The 17,837-nt window shown below is 23.6% G+C and overlaps 7 protein-coding genes across 7 annotated transcripts; 4 read left to right on the top strand and 3 right to left on the bottom strand.

The window, feature by feature from the left end:
* Window positions 1-264: 264 nt before the first annotated feature.
* On the bottom strand, window positions 265-2,783 carry SRAE_2000377700 (GDP-mannose 4,6 dehydratase; the record flags this gene model as incomplete). Its single annotated transcript, XM_024655010.1, has 6 exons — window positions 265-686; window positions 741-1,347; window positions 1,599-1,719; window positions 1,768-2,259; window positions 2,502-2,615; window positions 2,707-2,783. The coding sequence occupies 6 exons, from the start codon at window positions 2,781-2,783 to the stop codon at window positions 265-267; spliced, it is 1,833 nt and encodes a 610-aa protein (XP_024508325.1).
* Window positions 2,784-3,113: 330 nt separating this feature from the next.
* On the top strand, window positions 3,114-4,226 carry SRAE_2000377800 (Methyltransferase-like protein 4; the record flags this gene model as incomplete). The annotated part of the gene is made up of 1 exon (XM_024655011.1): window positions 3,114-4,226. One exon carries the CDS (start codon window positions 3,114-3,116, stop codon window positions 4,224-4,226), a length of 1,113 nt encoding a protein of 370 aa, XP_024508326.1.
* A 939-nt stretch (window positions 4,227-5,165) lies between these two features.
* Window positions 5,166-7,078, top strand: SRAE_2000377900 (Proline dehydrogenase 1, mitochondrial; the record flags this gene model as incomplete). Its single annotated transcript, XM_024655012.1, has 2 exons — window positions 5,166-5,378; window positions 5,441-7,078. The coding sequence occupies 2 exons, from the start codon at window positions 5,166-5,168 to the stop codon at window positions 7,076-7,078; spliced, it is 1,851 nt and encodes a 616-aa protein (XP_024508327.1).
* Window positions 7,079-7,725: 647 nt separating this feature from the next.
* Window positions 7,726-8,676, top strand: SRAE_2000378000 (Proteinase inhibitor I2, Kunitz metazoa domain and Whey acidic protein-type 4-disulphide core domain-containing protein; the record flags this gene model as incomplete). Its single annotated transcript, XM_024655013.1, has 1 exon — window positions 7,726-8,676. One exon carries the CDS (start codon window positions 7,726-7,728, stop codon window positions 8,674-8,676), a length of 951 nt encoding a protein of 316 aa, XP_024508328.1.
* Window positions 8,677-11,808: 3,132 nt separating this feature from the next.
* On the bottom strand, window positions 11,809-14,013 carry SRAE_2000378100 (Zinc finger protein 598; the record flags this gene model as incomplete). Its single annotated transcript, XM_024655014.1, has 2 exons — window positions 11,809-13,350; window positions 13,390-14,013. 2 exons carry the CDS (start codon window positions 14,011-14,013, stop codon window positions 11,809-11,811), a joined length of 2,166 nt encoding a protein of 721 aa, XP_024508329.1.
* A 1,085-nt stretch (window positions 14,014-15,098) lies between these two features.
* Window positions 15,099-15,560, top strand: SRAE_2000378200 (Acyl carrier protein, mitochondrial; the record flags this gene model as incomplete). The annotated part of the gene is made up of 2 exons (XM_024655015.1): window positions 15,099-15,257; window positions 15,303-15,560. 2 exons carry the CDS (start codon window positions 15,099-15,101, stop codon window positions 15,558-15,560), a joined length of 417 nt encoding a protein of 138 aa, XP_024508330.1.
* A 148-nt stretch (window positions 15,561-15,708) lies between these two features.
* Window positions 15,709-17,263, bottom strand: SRAE_2000378300 (PAN-1 domain and Apple-like domain-containing protein; the record flags this gene model as incomplete). Its single annotated transcript, XM_024655016.1, has 2 exons — window positions 15,709-17,147; window positions 17,188-17,263. 2 exons carry the CDS (start codon window positions 17,261-17,263, stop codon window positions 15,709-15,711), a joined length of 1,515 nt encoding a protein of 504 aa, XP_024508331.1.
* Window positions 17,264-17,837: the final 574 nt, after the last annotated feature.

Below are 17,837 nucleotides of genomic sequence, written 5' to 3' on the forward strand. Positions count from 1 at the left end.
TTGCATAAAAATTTATATTATATTGGATTAACAATTTTTATTACTTCTGGAGTAGTATAATATAATTAAATTAAAAAAATAATAAATAAATATTGCATAAAAAAATACTAAAAACAGCCTTAGCAGTAAAAAGAAAAAGTTATTTTTAAACATTATAATTAAATTAGAAAAAAAGCAAAAAGAAGTTAATTAAGCTAAAATTAACATAAAGTCCTTAAATAAGTAAATTTTAAATTATATATTTATTTGATAGAGCAAATAGAATTAAGCGTTAGGATTTGCTTTCATCAATTCAACATCACTTGCTACCATTTCTTTGACCAATTCTTTTAATGTAATTTTGGCTTCCCATCCCAATACCTCTTTAGCTTTTGTAGGATCTCCAATTAAAAGATCAACTTCTGTTGGACGATAGTAATTTGGATCAACACGAACACGGACTTTTCCTGTTTTTTCTTCAATACCAACTTCATTTACTCCTTCACCTTGCCATATTAATTTCATACCAATTTCAGCAAAAGCTAAATTACAAAATTCTCTTACACTTTCAGTTTTTCCTGTAGATATAACAAAATCATCTGCTACATCATGTTGGAGGATTCTCCACATTGCCTCTACATACTCTTTTGCATGGCCCCAATCACGTTTAGCATCCAAATTACCAAGAGATAATGTTTCTTGAACACCTATATTAATTTTAGCTACAGCTCTTGTAATTTTTCTTGTTACAAAATTATTACCTCTTCTTGGTGATTCATGATTAAATAATATTCCATTACAAGCAAAAATTCCATATGCTTCACGATAATTTTTAATTATCCAAAATGCATATAATTTTGCTACTGCATAAGGACTTCTAGGATAAAATGGTGTTGTTTCTTTTTGTGGAATTTCTTGAACTTTTCCATAAAGTTCTGAGGTAGAAGCCTGATAAAATTTAACCTTATGTTGAAGATTACATGCTACAATAGCATCTAGAAGTCTTAATGTACCTACTGCATCTACTTCTGCTGTATATTCAGGTAAATCAAAACTAACTTTAACATGACTTTGTGCAGCAAGATGATAAATTTCAGTTGGTTGAATTTTTGATATCAATTTAATAAGACATGATGAATCAGTCATATCACCATAATGAAGTTGAAATGTTGATGATCCTTTATGTATATTTGGATCAGCATATAAATGTGCAATCCGATGAGTATTAAATGTAGAAGATCTGCGTATAATACCATGTACAGAATATCCTTTGGCTATAAGTAGTTCAGCCAAATAAGAACCATCTTGACCAGTTATACCGGTAATAAGAGCTATTTTTTTACTCCCTTCAGACATTATAGAAAGGTTCTAAAAATAGAAAAAAATATTTAAATAACCAAGTTACATTTTAAACAAATAAATATATAAAATAATAACGTTATATAAAAAAAATATATGTAAATATTATATATAAAAAAACAAAATAAAAAAAAATTATATCATAACTATTATTCATATTTTCTTTTTTTGTTAACATCAACATTTTGAGAATCATTATAAAATAAATAGGTTCCAATTCCCACGAAGAATAATGATAAAATATGAATACTTGTAAATACGTGGCCAAAATAAAATACAGAAATTATGACTGATATAAATTTTCTCAATGTTAACACCATAGTAACACCAAGTGAAGAAAGCTCTGTTGTTAAAATATAAACGTTATTGATACAGAACAATCTAAAATTAATGAGAGATAAGTGATAATAAATTATTATTAAAACATACTGAAATAGACATATCAATACAATCATTATTATATTTGTTACTTCAAACTCTACAACAGCTAAACAAATTTCATTTGAAAATATTAAAAAATAAGGTAATGATATTAAATATGTATAAAATGATGCTTCTTGAGGATATTTACCGTATTCTTTATACATATTTTCTTGTAATATCCCCAAATAAGATGATAATATTAAAGCAACAGATAATAAAGTTATTCCAATAGCAAACCCTGAAATTGTTGTTTCTTTTTTAGGTACACTATGATCTGATACTACAATAAAACTATATATTCCTAATGTTACAATAACTACAGAAATTAATTTTTTTAATGTATATTTTTTATTTAAAAATAAATATCCCATTGCCATATTTACTAGGAGAGAAGCACTTCGAAAAATTATACATATTGGCACAGAAATATTATACTGCAATGATTGATTATTTGATAGATTAACAATAAAAAATATAAATGCAATTTTAAAGTACACTCTGAAATGAATAATAAAAATGTATATTATTTATTATTATATATATATTGTATTAAAATAGGTTATCAAGAAAAGTTTTTAAACTTGTTTATTAATAATAAATAAAATGATTTACTATCATATTCATTTAATGATATTTCATCTATTTTTAAGATACTATATAATTATAACTTCTTTTTATTATTGGTTTATAAATTTTAATCATTATTAAATTTCAATTAATTAATAAAAAAAAAAATTTACCTTAAAGGAATATTTCTTTTAACAGTAAAAAATTTTGAAGTAAATATTAATCCATGAATAGCAATAAAAGCAAATGTACAAAATGTTAAAAATACCATACAATTTTCTTTTTTCCTTAAATATATTAAATTTTAATATAAAAAATAAATTTATAAAATATAAATAAACATCTTTTATATTTTTTTATATATATAAACAAACATACTTGCTTAGAAGTTCAATAAAAAACATACAACTTGTACATGTTAAAATTGTCAAAGGAACTGGACTTGATATATCCATTCTCAAAAGTTAGAATTAATATCAAATTATTAGTTTGTTTATATTTATATCTGGATATATAAATTATACTCAAAAGATACTATTTAATTCATATAAACAATTCTAACTGGAAAATTTGTTTATTTTGTTGGTGAGAAGCATCACTTAATTTTTTTAAAATTATTTATGTTAACTATTTGATGTGCCTCAAGAAAAATCCATTTTAAATAAATTTCATTAAATATTTGTTCTTTTTTCCTCTAAAAAATATTATTTAAAAATATTTCATGGTTAAATATTATTTTTAAGAAAAAAAATTTTTTAAATGTCCTTTTAAACGTGATCATTGATATGTTTTCTGACAATTTGTTAATTACATTACAAGGAAATGGGTGGATTTATGTTGATGAAGAAAAGTACATTTCTTCCTATCAACAGGTTAATAAAGATTTTTGGAAAATAACAAATATATTTGAGATGGATTCAGAGTATAATGCAAGAGTATCAAACCCACATGGCAGACGTAGAAAGAAAGTAAAAAGGAGTCTTAATGAAGATTTGATCAAAGAGCTACAAAAATGTGAAAGTTATCTAGATGAAATAAAAAAAAAATTAAAATGCAATGAAATGATCAAAGATGGAAATAATGAAACAGCAAGAAAAACTTTATTAAATGCTGTTAATGTTTCTTATTCATTTGATACAAAATATCAATCTGATATAAATATTGAGTTGACGACAATAAAAATAAATAACGATGAATGTATAGATAATATGAAATCAAATATTATTTATGAAAATGACACAACGAAAACAATATTAATACATTCTTCTATATACAGTTATATAATTCCTAAACGTTCTCGATATATTATTAATAATACCTTACCAGTATTATACTCATTAAATGAAAAATTTGATAGAATTGTAATTGACCCACCATGGAGAAATAAATCTATTAGAAGAAGAAAAGATTATACTATTTATAAAGATGATTCATTAGATGATTTAAAAAATCTTCCATTATCAAAATTATTAAAAGATGATGGAATTATTTTTTTTTGGATAACAAATAATAAAAAACTTCAAGCAAATGTTGAAAACATAATAGATAAATATTGGAAATTTAAAATTTTATCAAAATGGAAATGGTTAAAGGTTACTGTTAATTTTGAACCAGTTGTTCCATTTTCTAAAGGAAATTTTAAATTACCTTATGAAGAAGTATGGATTTTAGGACATAAAAATTATGAAAAAAATTTTATTATCAATGATATACATGTTATTTCTGTACCACATATTGCTTCATCAAGAAAACCTCCAATTTCTAAAATATTTGATGAATATTATTTTTTATCAAATAAAAATAAAGTATTAGAAGTTTATGGAAGATATTTATTACCTGATACATTAACTGTTGGATACCAAAGTTTGTACTTTCAAAATGTTAATTTTTTTAAATAAAAATTTATAAATATATTTTAAAAAAAAATTTCTTGTTCACAACATTCTGGTTTGCACGTGAGTTAAATTAAAAATTTAACATCACATACATAGATGCAAGAAGATGAATGTTATAATTAATGTATATTTAATGCAAAAATTTTTTTTCTCTCTCTCGCATGGCAAAAATACTTTAATTTTTAACTCTTTTTCACTCTCTTTATTTTGTTGACGTAATCAACAGCTAAAAATATATATATTAAACACATGTCTAAGTATACTACAGAACTTTGGATATACATATTGTAATGTACTAAGACATTAAATTTATAAAATTTCAAGATACCAATATTATATTGAACACAATTTTATATATATATGAATGTTATATATTTTTTTAAAATATACCTTAATGTTAAGATAATTTTAAATAAAAGTAATAAAAGTTTATTTAGTTAAATTTTTCCCGAGATGTGTATATATTTATAAAAATTTATTTAAACATTTTTAAATATTCTGAATTATGGGGGAAAAGAATATATTTTATTTGTATGATATATATATATATAATATATTTGAAGATTGTAACAAAATTACTTTGAGTTAAATTTTGGTTGATTCTTCTTTTTTTTGTAAATTTTTAACAAATATATATTATATATATATATATAAATGAAGGATATTTTATAAATATTTAAAATTAGTATAATTAAAATAAAAATAATTTATAATATTAAAAGGCCTTTATATTTTTTTTTTATAAATTTTGAATAAACTGTATGATTAATTATTTTTATCTAAAATTGTTTTATATCTTTACGTTTCATCTATAACAGCAATATTATTTTTTTTTTAGCATAAAAAAGAAATACATACATTTATGTATTTTTAATATTAAAAATGTATGAATTATATATATACTTTTTTTTTAATTTTAATGTATTTTTAAAATTTTAGAATATGAGTTTAAGATATTTAATCTTTACTCCAAGTCGAAGGTACATTCTTCATAGTCAAAATAATTCAATTCTGAAGTCAAAAAATGTAGCAAGTTTATGTAATGTTAAATATTTTTCAACTAATAATTTAACCCCAGAACAAAAAAATAATGAAATTGAAAAAATTTATAATAAATTAGATAAATCATTTGAAAATACTAAAGAAGCATATAAGGTATTATTATTAAAATTATATATTTAAAAATTTTTTTAATTATAATTATTTATTTATTATAGAGTAAAAGTTTTGGTGAAGTATTAAGAGCATTAATTGTTTTTAAAGTTTGTTCATTTAGTATAATAGTTGAAAATAATCAAAAAATTTTACGCCTTATGAAAAATGTTTTAGGTCAAAGATTATTTGAATGGATATTAAAAAAAACTTTTTATGGACAATTTGTTGCTGGTGAAGATATACCACAATCAGTTGAATGTATGAGAAAATTACAAAAATTTGGTGTTAAAAGTATTCTTGATTATTCAGTTGAAGCAGACATATCAGAAAAGGAGGCTGAACAGAAGGCACTTGAGGGTGCTTCTGATTCTGCAATTCAACACTCTATTCCAATTGTTAATGAAGAAGATAAAGAAAAGGTAGATGCTATTCATGAAAAATATAGTGTTCATAAACGTTTTGCTGATAGAAGAAAAGGTGTCTCTGGTGCTAGAACATATTTCTATGAATCAGAATTACAATGTGATAAAAATATGGATATATTTATAAAATGTATTGATGCTGTAGCATTATCTAATACTGATGAACAACAGGGTCTTACTGTTCTTAAAATTACAGCATTAGGAAGACCACAATTATTATTAAAATTATCTGAAGTTATTGAACAAACAAATAAATTTTTTAAAAGATTATTAGGTAAAGAAAAAGAAGATGTTTTATCTGGTAAAATTTCAAAAGAAAAAATTATTAAAAAGTTAAAAGAAAAAAATGTTAATATTAATGAACAAGAATTATTGGAATGGTTTAAAGCTGTTGATGTTGATAAAAATGGTTATATTGACTTTTTAGAATTTGGAGATCTTTTAAATCATGAGAAAAGAGCATGTGATGTTTTTAAAATCATTGATACAAAAACAGGAGAAATAAAACCTTTGATGGCAAATTTGACAAAATCTGAAGAGATTGAATTAGATAATATGATAACAAGATTAAATACTATAGCTGAATATGCTGGAAGTAAAGGAATACGTTTAATGATTGATGCTGAACAAACATATTTTCAACCAGCTATTAGTCGCCTTGCCGTAGAATTAATGAGAAAACATAATAAAGAAAAAGGACTTATATTTAATACTTATCAATGTTATTTAAAAAATGCTTTAAATTATATAAATATTGATATGGAATTAGCAAAAAGAGAAAACTTTCATTTTGGTGCTAAAGTTGTTCGTGGAGCATACATGGAACAAGAAAGAGAAAGAGCTTTGTCAATTGGATATGAAGATCCTATTAATCCAACTGCTGATGCAACAAATAAAATGTATCATAATGTTATAGATAGAATTATAGGAGAAAGACAAATTCGTGGTCCTGGTAGTGTATCAGTTATGGTTGCTACACATAATGAAGATTCAGTTAGATATATTTTAGAAAAAATGAAAGATAATAATATTGCTCCAGGTGAGAAAGTAATTTGTTTTGCCCAGTTATATGGAATGTGTGATCAAGTATCATTTAGTCTTGGACAAGCAGGATATTCTGTTTATAAATATTTACCATTTGGACCTGTTAATGATGTTATACCATATCTTTCTAGAAGGGCACTAGAAAATAGAGGTTTCTTAGCCAAAGCACAAAAAGAAAGAAGATTATTGTGGAATGAATTAAAAAGAAGAATTAAAGAAAAACAATTTTCTTAATACATTATTTATACATTATGATAATTATTATTAATATATGTTATACTATGTCAAAAATAGGTAAAATAAATATTAATAATATAAAATATTGTAAATTATTCTTTACATAATTTACTCTTTTAATTCTTATGGAAATATATAAAAATAATTAATTCAACATAAATAAAATTACTTCTAGTACACGCTTAAGAAAATCAAGACTAAACTTTTGATTTATTTTTAAAAACTAGTCTTTCTTAATATAATAATTATATATTTTTACTAAGTGACTGTTTGATAATATATCAAATATAAATCAAAATAATCTCTCAATTACAAGGAGTAATCTTTTCAAAATAAGTGAATAATTTACCACCTTAAATATATGAGAAACTTTAAACAACTCAAGTTTGGTACCCGGAGACAGAGGTCCAGTTGCAAATATATATGTGAATTAAATCTAGATAAATATATTACTAGGTATATTTATGTATTAACCTAACTGATTAAAATAAATTAAATGTTGATACTTTGAAAAATAAAGTTATTAAATATCTTCAACTGGATTAAAAGGGAGAAATTTGAAGTAGGAGTGAAAACTTTAAGTTATATTATATATAATTATTGAAAGTGGTAAGTATCATTATTTATCTAAAGTAATTATATTTATGGCTACTAATTTTACTTTTAATATTTTTTTACTTCTTTTTTATTTTATAAATATAAATTTAGGAAGAACAAATATTGGTGTTAATATAAAAAAAGAATTTTGTGAAAAATTAAAAAAAATAAATCAAGCACAACTTCATCCATCTTGTAAGAACTACTTTAATAATTTTAAAACAATTAGAAATATTAAAAGGAAAAAAACAACAACATTAAGTGTTCCAATATTTGTGGAGGATAATTTTTCAAATGAAAATGAAATTTTTACATCAAAAGAAAATATACATGAAGAGATCCATGATTGTAGAAATTCAAATACTTTAGTTCAATGTAAAGCTGATTCAAATAGATGTCCAAAAAGTGGTCAAATATGTTATAATACTGATAATACTGTTTGTTGTCAAAATGTTATTAAAGCTATTCCTGTTTCTTATATTAATTCTAAACCAGGAAATTGTCCAACACCAATAGGAGTATCTATTATTCAAGATGCTACGACTGGATGTTGGTTAGATCAAAATTGTCCAGGAATACAAAAATGTTGTTTAGAACCAAATCCTACCACAAATACAGCTGTTCGCCTTTGTAGAGATCCTGTTAACATTAAATCTTTCTCTATATGTAATTTACCATTGTCAGTTGGTGGATGTAATGCACCAACAGTTCGTTACTATTATGATTCTGTAACAGGAAAATGTCGTAATTTCCAATATAGTGGATGTGGTGGAAATAAAAATAATTTTCAAACATTAGCTAGTTGTCAGGCAACTTGTGGTTCAGCTGGTATTATGGAAAATCCAGAATGTCCAATGGAAGCTAACATCTCTTTAAATTGTTTTTTTGCTCATCCTGATGCATGTAAAACAGATTCTGATTGTATGGGAAGAATAAATACAAGACAACCTTCATGTTGTATGACAAAATGTGGTTATAGAATATGTCATCAATACTAACTTTTAATTTATTGTAAAATTATTCTACTATATAAAAATAATATAATATTTTTAGCAAAAAATAAATTATATAACTTTCTTTTTAATAGAAAACTTTTAAAATAATTACAAAATTAATTCTTTAAATATATTTATTAACTTAAATTTTTAAAATGATAGCGTGAAAACATATCATATCATTTAAAAATTGTATATAAAATGTATATTTGAATCCAGATTATAAAGTTATACTTTCTTAAAATAAAATAATGTATCTTTTTTAATAAAAATTAAGAAAAAAAAAACTTTTTTTGGAATTTGAATATGCCACTGCAGTCATTTGATAGCCCTTGAAACAGGATGAATTTTGAATATAATCAACAGTATTTGAAAATTGAAACTTCAGGAGTTATAAGGAGTCAAAGTTGAAGGGCGAAATTGTGGAATATTTTTATTAAATCTCGATTTTATGAAAATACTGCAAATTTTAAAATTAAATACTTTTATCTAGATCAATTTTTTACAAGAAATTCATTAAGCATATTTACAACTTCATAGGACTTCAAAAAATGAAGTTATGATAAGAAGTATGTTTAAAAAAAAGTTTTGAGAATTTACCGATAACTCAAGTTGATGAAGTCACAGAACCATGAAACTTGATGCGCTGTGCTACTTTTATAAATTAAGGTATACCTTACGTTGAAAATATTTTAAAATTTTCAACAGTTCTTGAAATACTGTGCCTGGTACTTTTTCGCGCGCAATCCATTGTCACCATTTTTTTTTATCTCGAAAGTGGTTAATGATATAAAAAAATTTTGAAGGTAGACCCCATATGAAAACGCATTAGAAGGCGATTGCAGAAATCTGATTTCATTTATTTTCATTGTGAAGCGAGATATGACGAAAGGCGGAAATTTTTCTAAAATATTCATTGTTCCCGACTTTTCAGTATCTCAGCAAATACTTACCCTATGAAGATATGACTAGTTTCATTCGATTTCAATTCAAAAATTGGTCTAGTTAAGTTAATTTCATAGCTATAACTTTATTTTTTTCAGAGATATAAAAATTGGCTGAAAATATTCTAGATTTCCGACTTTACCTCTAAAAATGTTGACAAAGAAAGACAACTTTTTTTGGAAATTCAATATGCTACTATATTCATTCGATAGCTATTGAAATGGGATGAATTTTGAATATAATCAACAATATTCGAAAATTGAAACTTCAGGAGTTATAAGGATTCAAAGATGAGGGGCGAAATTGTGGAATATTTTTTTTAAATCTCAATTTCTATGATAATAATGTAAATTTTAAAAACAAACACTTTTTCTAGATCAATTTTTTACGAGAAATTCATTAAGCTTATTCGCATCTTTATAGGACTTCAAAAAATGAAGTTATGATAAGAAGTATGTTTAAAAAAAAGTTTTGAGAATTTACCGATAACTCAAGTTGATGAAGTCACAGAACCATGAAACTTGATGCGCTGTGCTACTTTTATAAATTAAGGTATACCTTACGTTGAAAAGTTTTTTAAATTTGCAACCGTTCTTGAAATATAATGCTTGGTACTTTTTCGCGCGTAATCCATTGTAATTATTTTTTTATATCTCAATAGTGGTTAAAGGTATAAAAATATTTTGAAGGTAGACCCCATAAAAAAATTCATTAGAAAACGATTGCAGAAATCTAATTGCATTTATCTTAATTTTGAAGCGAGATATAAACAAAGGCGGAAATTTTTCTAAAATATTCATTGTACCTAACTTTTCAGTATCTCAGCAAATACTTATTCTATGAAGATGGGATTTGTTTCAATCGATTTCTATTCAAAAGTAGGTCTAGAATATTTATTTTCATAGCTATAATATTTTTATTTTCAGAGATATAAAAATTGGCTGAAAATTTTCTAGATTACCAACTATACATTAAAAATTGTAATAAAAAAACCAATTTTTTTGTAAATTTGAATATGCTACTGGAGTCATAAACCTTTGAAATAGAGCGAATTTTTAATATAATTAACAATGTTTTTATTTTAGAGTCAAGTATGTATTAGAAATTTTTTTTGAAAATTTAAATATTAAACATATGTATAAAATTTTTTAAAACTACAATAATCATTTTATAAATTTTATTAAAAAATCTACTATCAATTATCTTAACTTTATTTCAAAATTTTTTTAATTTATTTTTGGTTATTTAAGTAATAAACTTTTGTTTACTTTTTATCAACTATCAAATGCTCCATTTACTATATATTTTATTAGATTTTTAAAACTTTTTAAATTATTTTATTTCTATTTTTATCAATTTAATACGTCAATAACTCTAAAAGAGATCTATAACTAATAATATAAAGCGCAAAGAGTGTGATAAAAATAATTTATTAAACTACAGTTTATGGTCAATAATTTTTTATTAAAAAAATAAACTTATTGTTTTATTATTGGAAAATCTTTTTGAAATTTGATTCTTAAATTATATGTAATAATGAATTTAAATTATAATTTTATTATCATTATTTGCAAACATGTTATTAAAAGTTCAAAAACCAGACTTTGTTTTTTTCTAGTAATGGTTATTTATAGTTTTAAAACTTTTGTATACAAAAAAGTTTTTTGCTTTGTAATTTCAAAAGTTTTAACTTTTTCTTATACGAAATCATTATATCATTTTTCTGTCATGTACCATTTAAGTGATTGTATTTATCTTTACTTTAAATTTTTTTTTTCTTTACATGTATTTTGAATTTAATTTCTAAACTTTTATACTTTTTTAAAAAAATGTAAGAGTTAAGATTGTTTTGTGGAATTTGATTTTGTCGTTTAAGAAAATTTTTCCCTTAGGTTCTTAGTATTCAACTTAAATTAACTTTATTTTCAAGAATGTTAATAATTTTTTTTAGGATAAACTTCATCTATTCACTTTTTTCTTGTTCTAATTAACTTATGAAAAATTATTCTATACTTTTACTAATGATATTTCTTATTATTACACTAATTATTTTGATATTTAAAAATTTTGTATAAAAATTTCCTTTCTCCAAAAATTAACACATTAAAAGAAAAGCAAAAATTTATTTATATATTTGTATCTAAAAAAGTGGCCGTAGTAAAAATTGAATAAAGCCATAAATATATCTTTTTAAATCCCATTAACAAAGAAATCTTTCATAATATCTAGTAGGTTAGCAATTGCTCTTTGAAAAGCAGTAAAGGGAAAAAGTATAAAATTTATCATTTTCCAAAAAAGATTTGGTTTGGCAACATAATTACAATCATTGTTATTTAATAAATTACTTTCTCCATCTCCATTATAATTCTCTTTATTCATACTAATAGTAACATCATTTTCATTTAATTGTTCTTTACTCGCTATCAAATCACCACTACCATCTGGTAAAATAACATTTGTATTACTTTCATTGTCTAATAGTATATTGCTAACATCCTCCCTATCGTTATTGCTTCTATTAGTAAATGAAGAATCACCTTTTTTTAAATTACTAGAATCGTTAACTGTAATAGAAGTTACAACTTTTTCAACTTCCGCAACTGGCACAGAAGGTTCCTCTACTCTTGGTGGTTCTTTAGCTACAATAGAAGCAAAAGATGGACAATTGCTGTTAAAACTAGTAGAAGGTCCAACAGGATTTGAAAATAGTGAAGGAAATGCACGTTGATCCATTTGAAAACCATTTGATTCCACAAATGCATGATAACCATTTAAAGTTGTATTGTCGTTGCTACTTTGTTGGTAATTTTTTGTTGTCCTTCTGTGTTTACCGTTTTCAGAAGTTACGTTTAAAGGTACAGATTGTCTTTTTTTCGTTGTAGAATGAACTTCAGACATGTGTAACTGAAGTTCAATTTCACTTGAAAAACATATTCCATTTATTTTACAATTTTTTATTGGGCAGGGAAAATGTTTATCTTCATAATGTTTTAACAAATCTTCAAATATATCAAAAACTAAAAATTGATTATTTTCTCTAAAACATAACTCGCATGTTTGATGTTGAAGTCGGTAATGTCGAAATAGATTTTCTGAATTGTAAAAAGTTTTTAAAGGGCAGAAAGTGCATTTGGCGTGATCATTAGTAACTAAATTGTCATAAGGTGTCAATTTGCCACGTAAATGAAAATTTAATTCTTTGGAAGTAAACGGAACCCTTTCAATCGAAAGCTTTTGCTCATATTCAACACAAATACTACAAAAAGATCGTTTATGTTGAATGACATAATGTTTTTCTAGTTCATGAAAAGTTTTAAATATACATGGAAAATTGTTGATGTGACAAACCCAACAATAATGTTGTAGGATTGTGTCAAATGCTAGTACAGTTAATGAACAACCAAAAATAATATCATTACGTCGTTGAAAGTTAAGATTATTTTTTGATAGATATCTTCTTCTGCAATCATTGATATTGATTGGAGGATATAAAGACGGAAGTTTGTCTTCGACTTTAAAGAATATCAATGATTTGAACGGACTTCTACATAAGAAACATAACGATTCACCTACCAGAATTGATTGTTTTAGTAAACACAACATGCATATACAGTGATTACATGGTAACATTCCAAAAAATTCTAATTTCTCACAACATATTGGACATGTTTGTTTCCAATTTAAATCGGGTATAACATTTTTCGTTACACGGAGAAAAATATTGTTGATATTCTAAAATCGATTACATCAATAGTTGTTTGCTAAACTAACCATAACGTTTTTAACAATTTCTAATGAAACTTCAGTTTCATTAAACTCTCTTTGATTTTCTTTTGTTGAAGAATTCATAGTTCTTCCGTTGTTTCCAGAAATCATATTCACATTATTTTTTTCTTTACTATCACTTTTCTTTTTTCTTGGAATTCTAATTCCATTTATATTTCTTCCATAATTTATTGGCCTATTATTGCTCCTAAATTTGATGTTTTTTGTAGTATTTTCTAAATTAGATTTTGTTTCTTCATCATTTCTCTTAGCAGGAGGTTCTATTTTTTTATCATTTAATTGATCTTCTTCCTTTACATCTTGTTTATCTTCATTTAAAACATTTTTTTTCTTTGGTATTCTTTTTCTTTTTTTTACATTTCGTCCCTTAATTTTTTTAATTAGATTATTACTTTCTGCCTCATTAGGTTCGTTAGCGATATTATTTATAGAATTAGTGTCGTTTACAGGCAAATTTAAATTTGATGAATTAGTAGTTACCCCATCCTTTTCTTGAGCATTCTGGTTATTTTTTCTGCTTCTGAATCTCCTATAATTTCTTCTCTTATTAACCTTTTTTTTGTCTTCTGAAGTATTTATTCCCTCTGGGGTAGATAAAGTTGAGTCCATAAAGAAATATTTCAATTTTTTTAAAATAAAACCCGTGGAAAATGAATGATAATTTTGAAATAGTTAGTTTTTAAATAAACACGTACCAGGCAAACACATACTATCGTTATAGGAGACAAAAATATTAATAATTCTAACGGCTTTTCCATATTTCTATGAGATTTCAAGGAACATAAAATTTCAAATCTTGTTATGTACTTTTTATTTAATTGCTCTCTGACCAAATAATTTTTTGTACAAATACATTAATTAAAAAAAAAGACATCAAGATTATCCACAACTATAAATGTATCTATAAAAAAAAATTAACAAAATCATATTTGATATCTTACTTTATTAAAATAAATTTACAATTTTAATAACAAAAAACCGTTTAATTTTATAATAAAATTTGTTTCATTATTTTTACCAAAATATTTGAATTTAATCTAATAAGATAAAATCACAAACGTCATCAATATAACCAATCAATGATTGGTTGAGCTTTTTTCAATATCTTCCTACGTTGTAGTATCCTTATTATTAAAATAATTTATATTTTTAAGAGATATTCACTATAAATGGAAACGGTTTTATAGAAAAAAAAATCAAAATTTCAATTGATTTTTCATTTTAAAAATTTTATTACTAATTATAAAAAACTAATGATAATAACACTAAAAAATTAATCGTAAAGATGTTAGCCGTCTAAGGCAGTATTAGAAAATTTTTAATATATCTGATACTGTAAAAGACAGCTAAAATCAAAGCGATTATAAAAATATTTAAATTTTAAATAATTTTAAATATTTAGCATTTTCCAAGTGATCTGACCTGAATATCTTACAACGAAATGTTTTGTATATATATAAAAAGTTGCACATTTCCAATACTTTACAAATACTTTATCTTTTAAAGACAACTTTATTCAAGAAGAAAATATTTTTGTACAAGTTAACTTTTATACAAATTTTTGTATTTATACCTGTTTTTTATTAAAAACAAATAATTAACTAAATAATTAACTTTTAATTTGTAAAATAATAAATTTAAACGTGATTTTTTAAAATAAGAACAATATAAACTTTGTATTATAGTATTGTAGAATGTTTGGACGCGTCTTCTTTAGTCGTAGTCTTGTATCTACTGCCAGAGGAATTTTATCAGTATCAGGGCAATCAACAGCTTTCAAGGCTGCTGTTGTTTCAACAAATATATTACCAAAAAACAACTTTCACACATCAAATTTATGCTTTTCTGACAAAGTATGTTATTTTTTTTTGTTGAATGATAATTATTATTTTTTTTAGGCTCCTATGACAAAAGCTCAAATTGAATCAAGAATAAAATTAGTTCTTGGATGTTTTGATAAAGTTAAAAAAACAGATATTTCCATGGATGACGATCTTTTTAAAGATTTGGGATTAGATTCTTTAGATCATGTTGAATTGGTATGTAGTCTTGAGGAGGAATTTAATTTTTCAATTCCTGAGGGTATAGCGGATGAATTTAAAACACCAAGAGATATCTTTCAATTTATTTGTGATAAAGAAGATGTTTTTGAATAGGTATTTATATTAAAATAATACTATATCTAGATTATTATTAAATTTGATTAGATAAATGTTTTATTATTTTTTGTTTTTATAAGAATGGCAAGAGAAATTATTATTTTAAAATGCATTATTAAAATTGTTTTTAAAGTGTAATTTTTTGTTATGATCTGTTAACTTTATTAATTCTGGCATTTTTTAGGTCAAATTCCTCGATATTGCAACCATTTTCAAAATATATTAATTTACTTTTTGGTAAACTTTTGAAGAGTTCTGGTGATGTGATTGAATCATTTTCAAATAATTTACACTCTCCTGACTCTAAGTCAAATGTTGCTGATTTACAAATGAAATTTTTTGATAAATAACATAATTCTACACAATTTAATATTCCATCTGAACCACTTGGAAAACCTGAATATACTTCTTTTGGATCAGTATAAACGGTATATTCAAGAAATGATATAATATCTGTACATTGTGATAATCCAACATATTGAGAAGGATAACAAAGTTGTTTAAATGTCCTACTACTAAAGTCATCAGTAGAGGAATGTACAATTTGATTAATAAAATAATTTCCATTTTCTTCATTTTTAGCATAATGTAATCTACAATTTTTGTCTTTTTCATCTAAAGTAAATATATCACAATTACTTTTTTCACATTTTTTTTTACATCCCATTTCATTATCTGCATCTATTATTATAAATCTATCATCATCAGGTAAAGGTAAAAATTCAGAATTTTCTATTGCCATCCATATTCGCACATCACCACTTTCACAGTCATTATAACCTGTAAAATTTTTTTCTTCTGGTTGTATTAGTTTATATTGAGAATCATTAAGAGGAAATGTTTTATCTAGTAATTCAATTTCATTAATTTCTGATAATTTGTTGGTTGTCTTTATATTTTGTTGTTTTCTTCTAATTTCTGGTTTATCTTCCTCATCCGACAATATACTATTTTCATTGATTGGTCTTTTTATTGCCTTAAATCCACTTACTTTTGGCATTAATTTTCCTGAAACATCTTCAAAACTTTTTATTAAATCTATCTCTTTTGTTGTTGTATCAATATCAAATTCATTATTGTTTTCTAATGATAATACACCTTCTGCAGGATGTTGTAAAATTTCTTTATATATTGCCTTAACATCTTCTTTACTTTTTATTTCATTGGTAGTAGTAACTTTTTCAGTAGTAGTTGTTGGTATTTCTATTTTAATAGTAGTTGTTTTTGGTATCTCTGTTGATGATACTATATATATGGGATCTCTTGCTTCTTCTTTTGGTGGTGTATAAATTGGCCCAGCTAATCTGGTATTTTCGATACCTTCATTTAAATATTGAAAACAACGAGGATCAGTAACTTTAAAATATGACATTTTTTTGGCAAAAGTTGTCATGTCTTGATCACCATCATTAAAAAAATAACATATATGTCTTACTCTATCATGAACAATACTACGACATCGTGATGCAGTTTTGTAACAGAATTTTAAACATTCTTCTTCCTCAGCCATCTTAAATTCTGTATGATATGGAGATAAGCCAACAAGTTTCCTACCAATATATCGTTCAAAACATTGCTTTAAATCTTAAAAAATATTTTTTTAAAAAGTTTACTTTAATATTACCTTCAATATTAATATTGACATTTCCAATTAAGAATGATACATGTAAAAAAAATATTGTAAAAACTAAAAATTTCATTTTTATTGAAAAATAGAAGCAATTTTTATTGGTTAATATTAATGTACCCAAATATTGAATAGTAGATTAATATAATTTAATAGAATATCTTGATTAAATGACCTGATTGCGCAATATTTTATTTGATAACTAAATATGTAAAATTAAGATTGAAGACAACTTCTAAAATTATTTATTTTAATCTCTTTCTTTCATTTCATAATATCACTTTTATTATAAACTATTCTTAATAAGAAAATTAACTATATCTTCTTTACTATTCTGATAAATTATTAAATTAAACTAAAATTTTTTTAAATTAGGCCATCACCACATTGATATAATAGGATAAAATTTAATTTATAAAGAGAAATATTTTTATTATATTTTTTGTTTAAAATAAAAAAAAAACTATAATTAATAATTTATTTTGATTACTTTGTTTAATTTATCATATCAATAAAAAAAAATTAAGAATTAAAAAAAAAAAGACATTTTTGATTTTGTTTATTTTTTTTACCATACTAACATAAATTTGTTTTCTTTTATTATTATTATTATTTTTTCTATAAAATATGATTATTGATATTTTAAA

Source organism: Strongyloides ratti (assembly GCF_001040885.1).
Source record: "Strongyloides ratti genome assembly S_ratti_ED321, chromosome : 2".
Taxonomy (NCBI): Eukaryota; Metazoa; Nematoda; class Chromadorea; order Rhabditida; family Strongyloididae; genus Strongyloides; species Strongyloides ratti.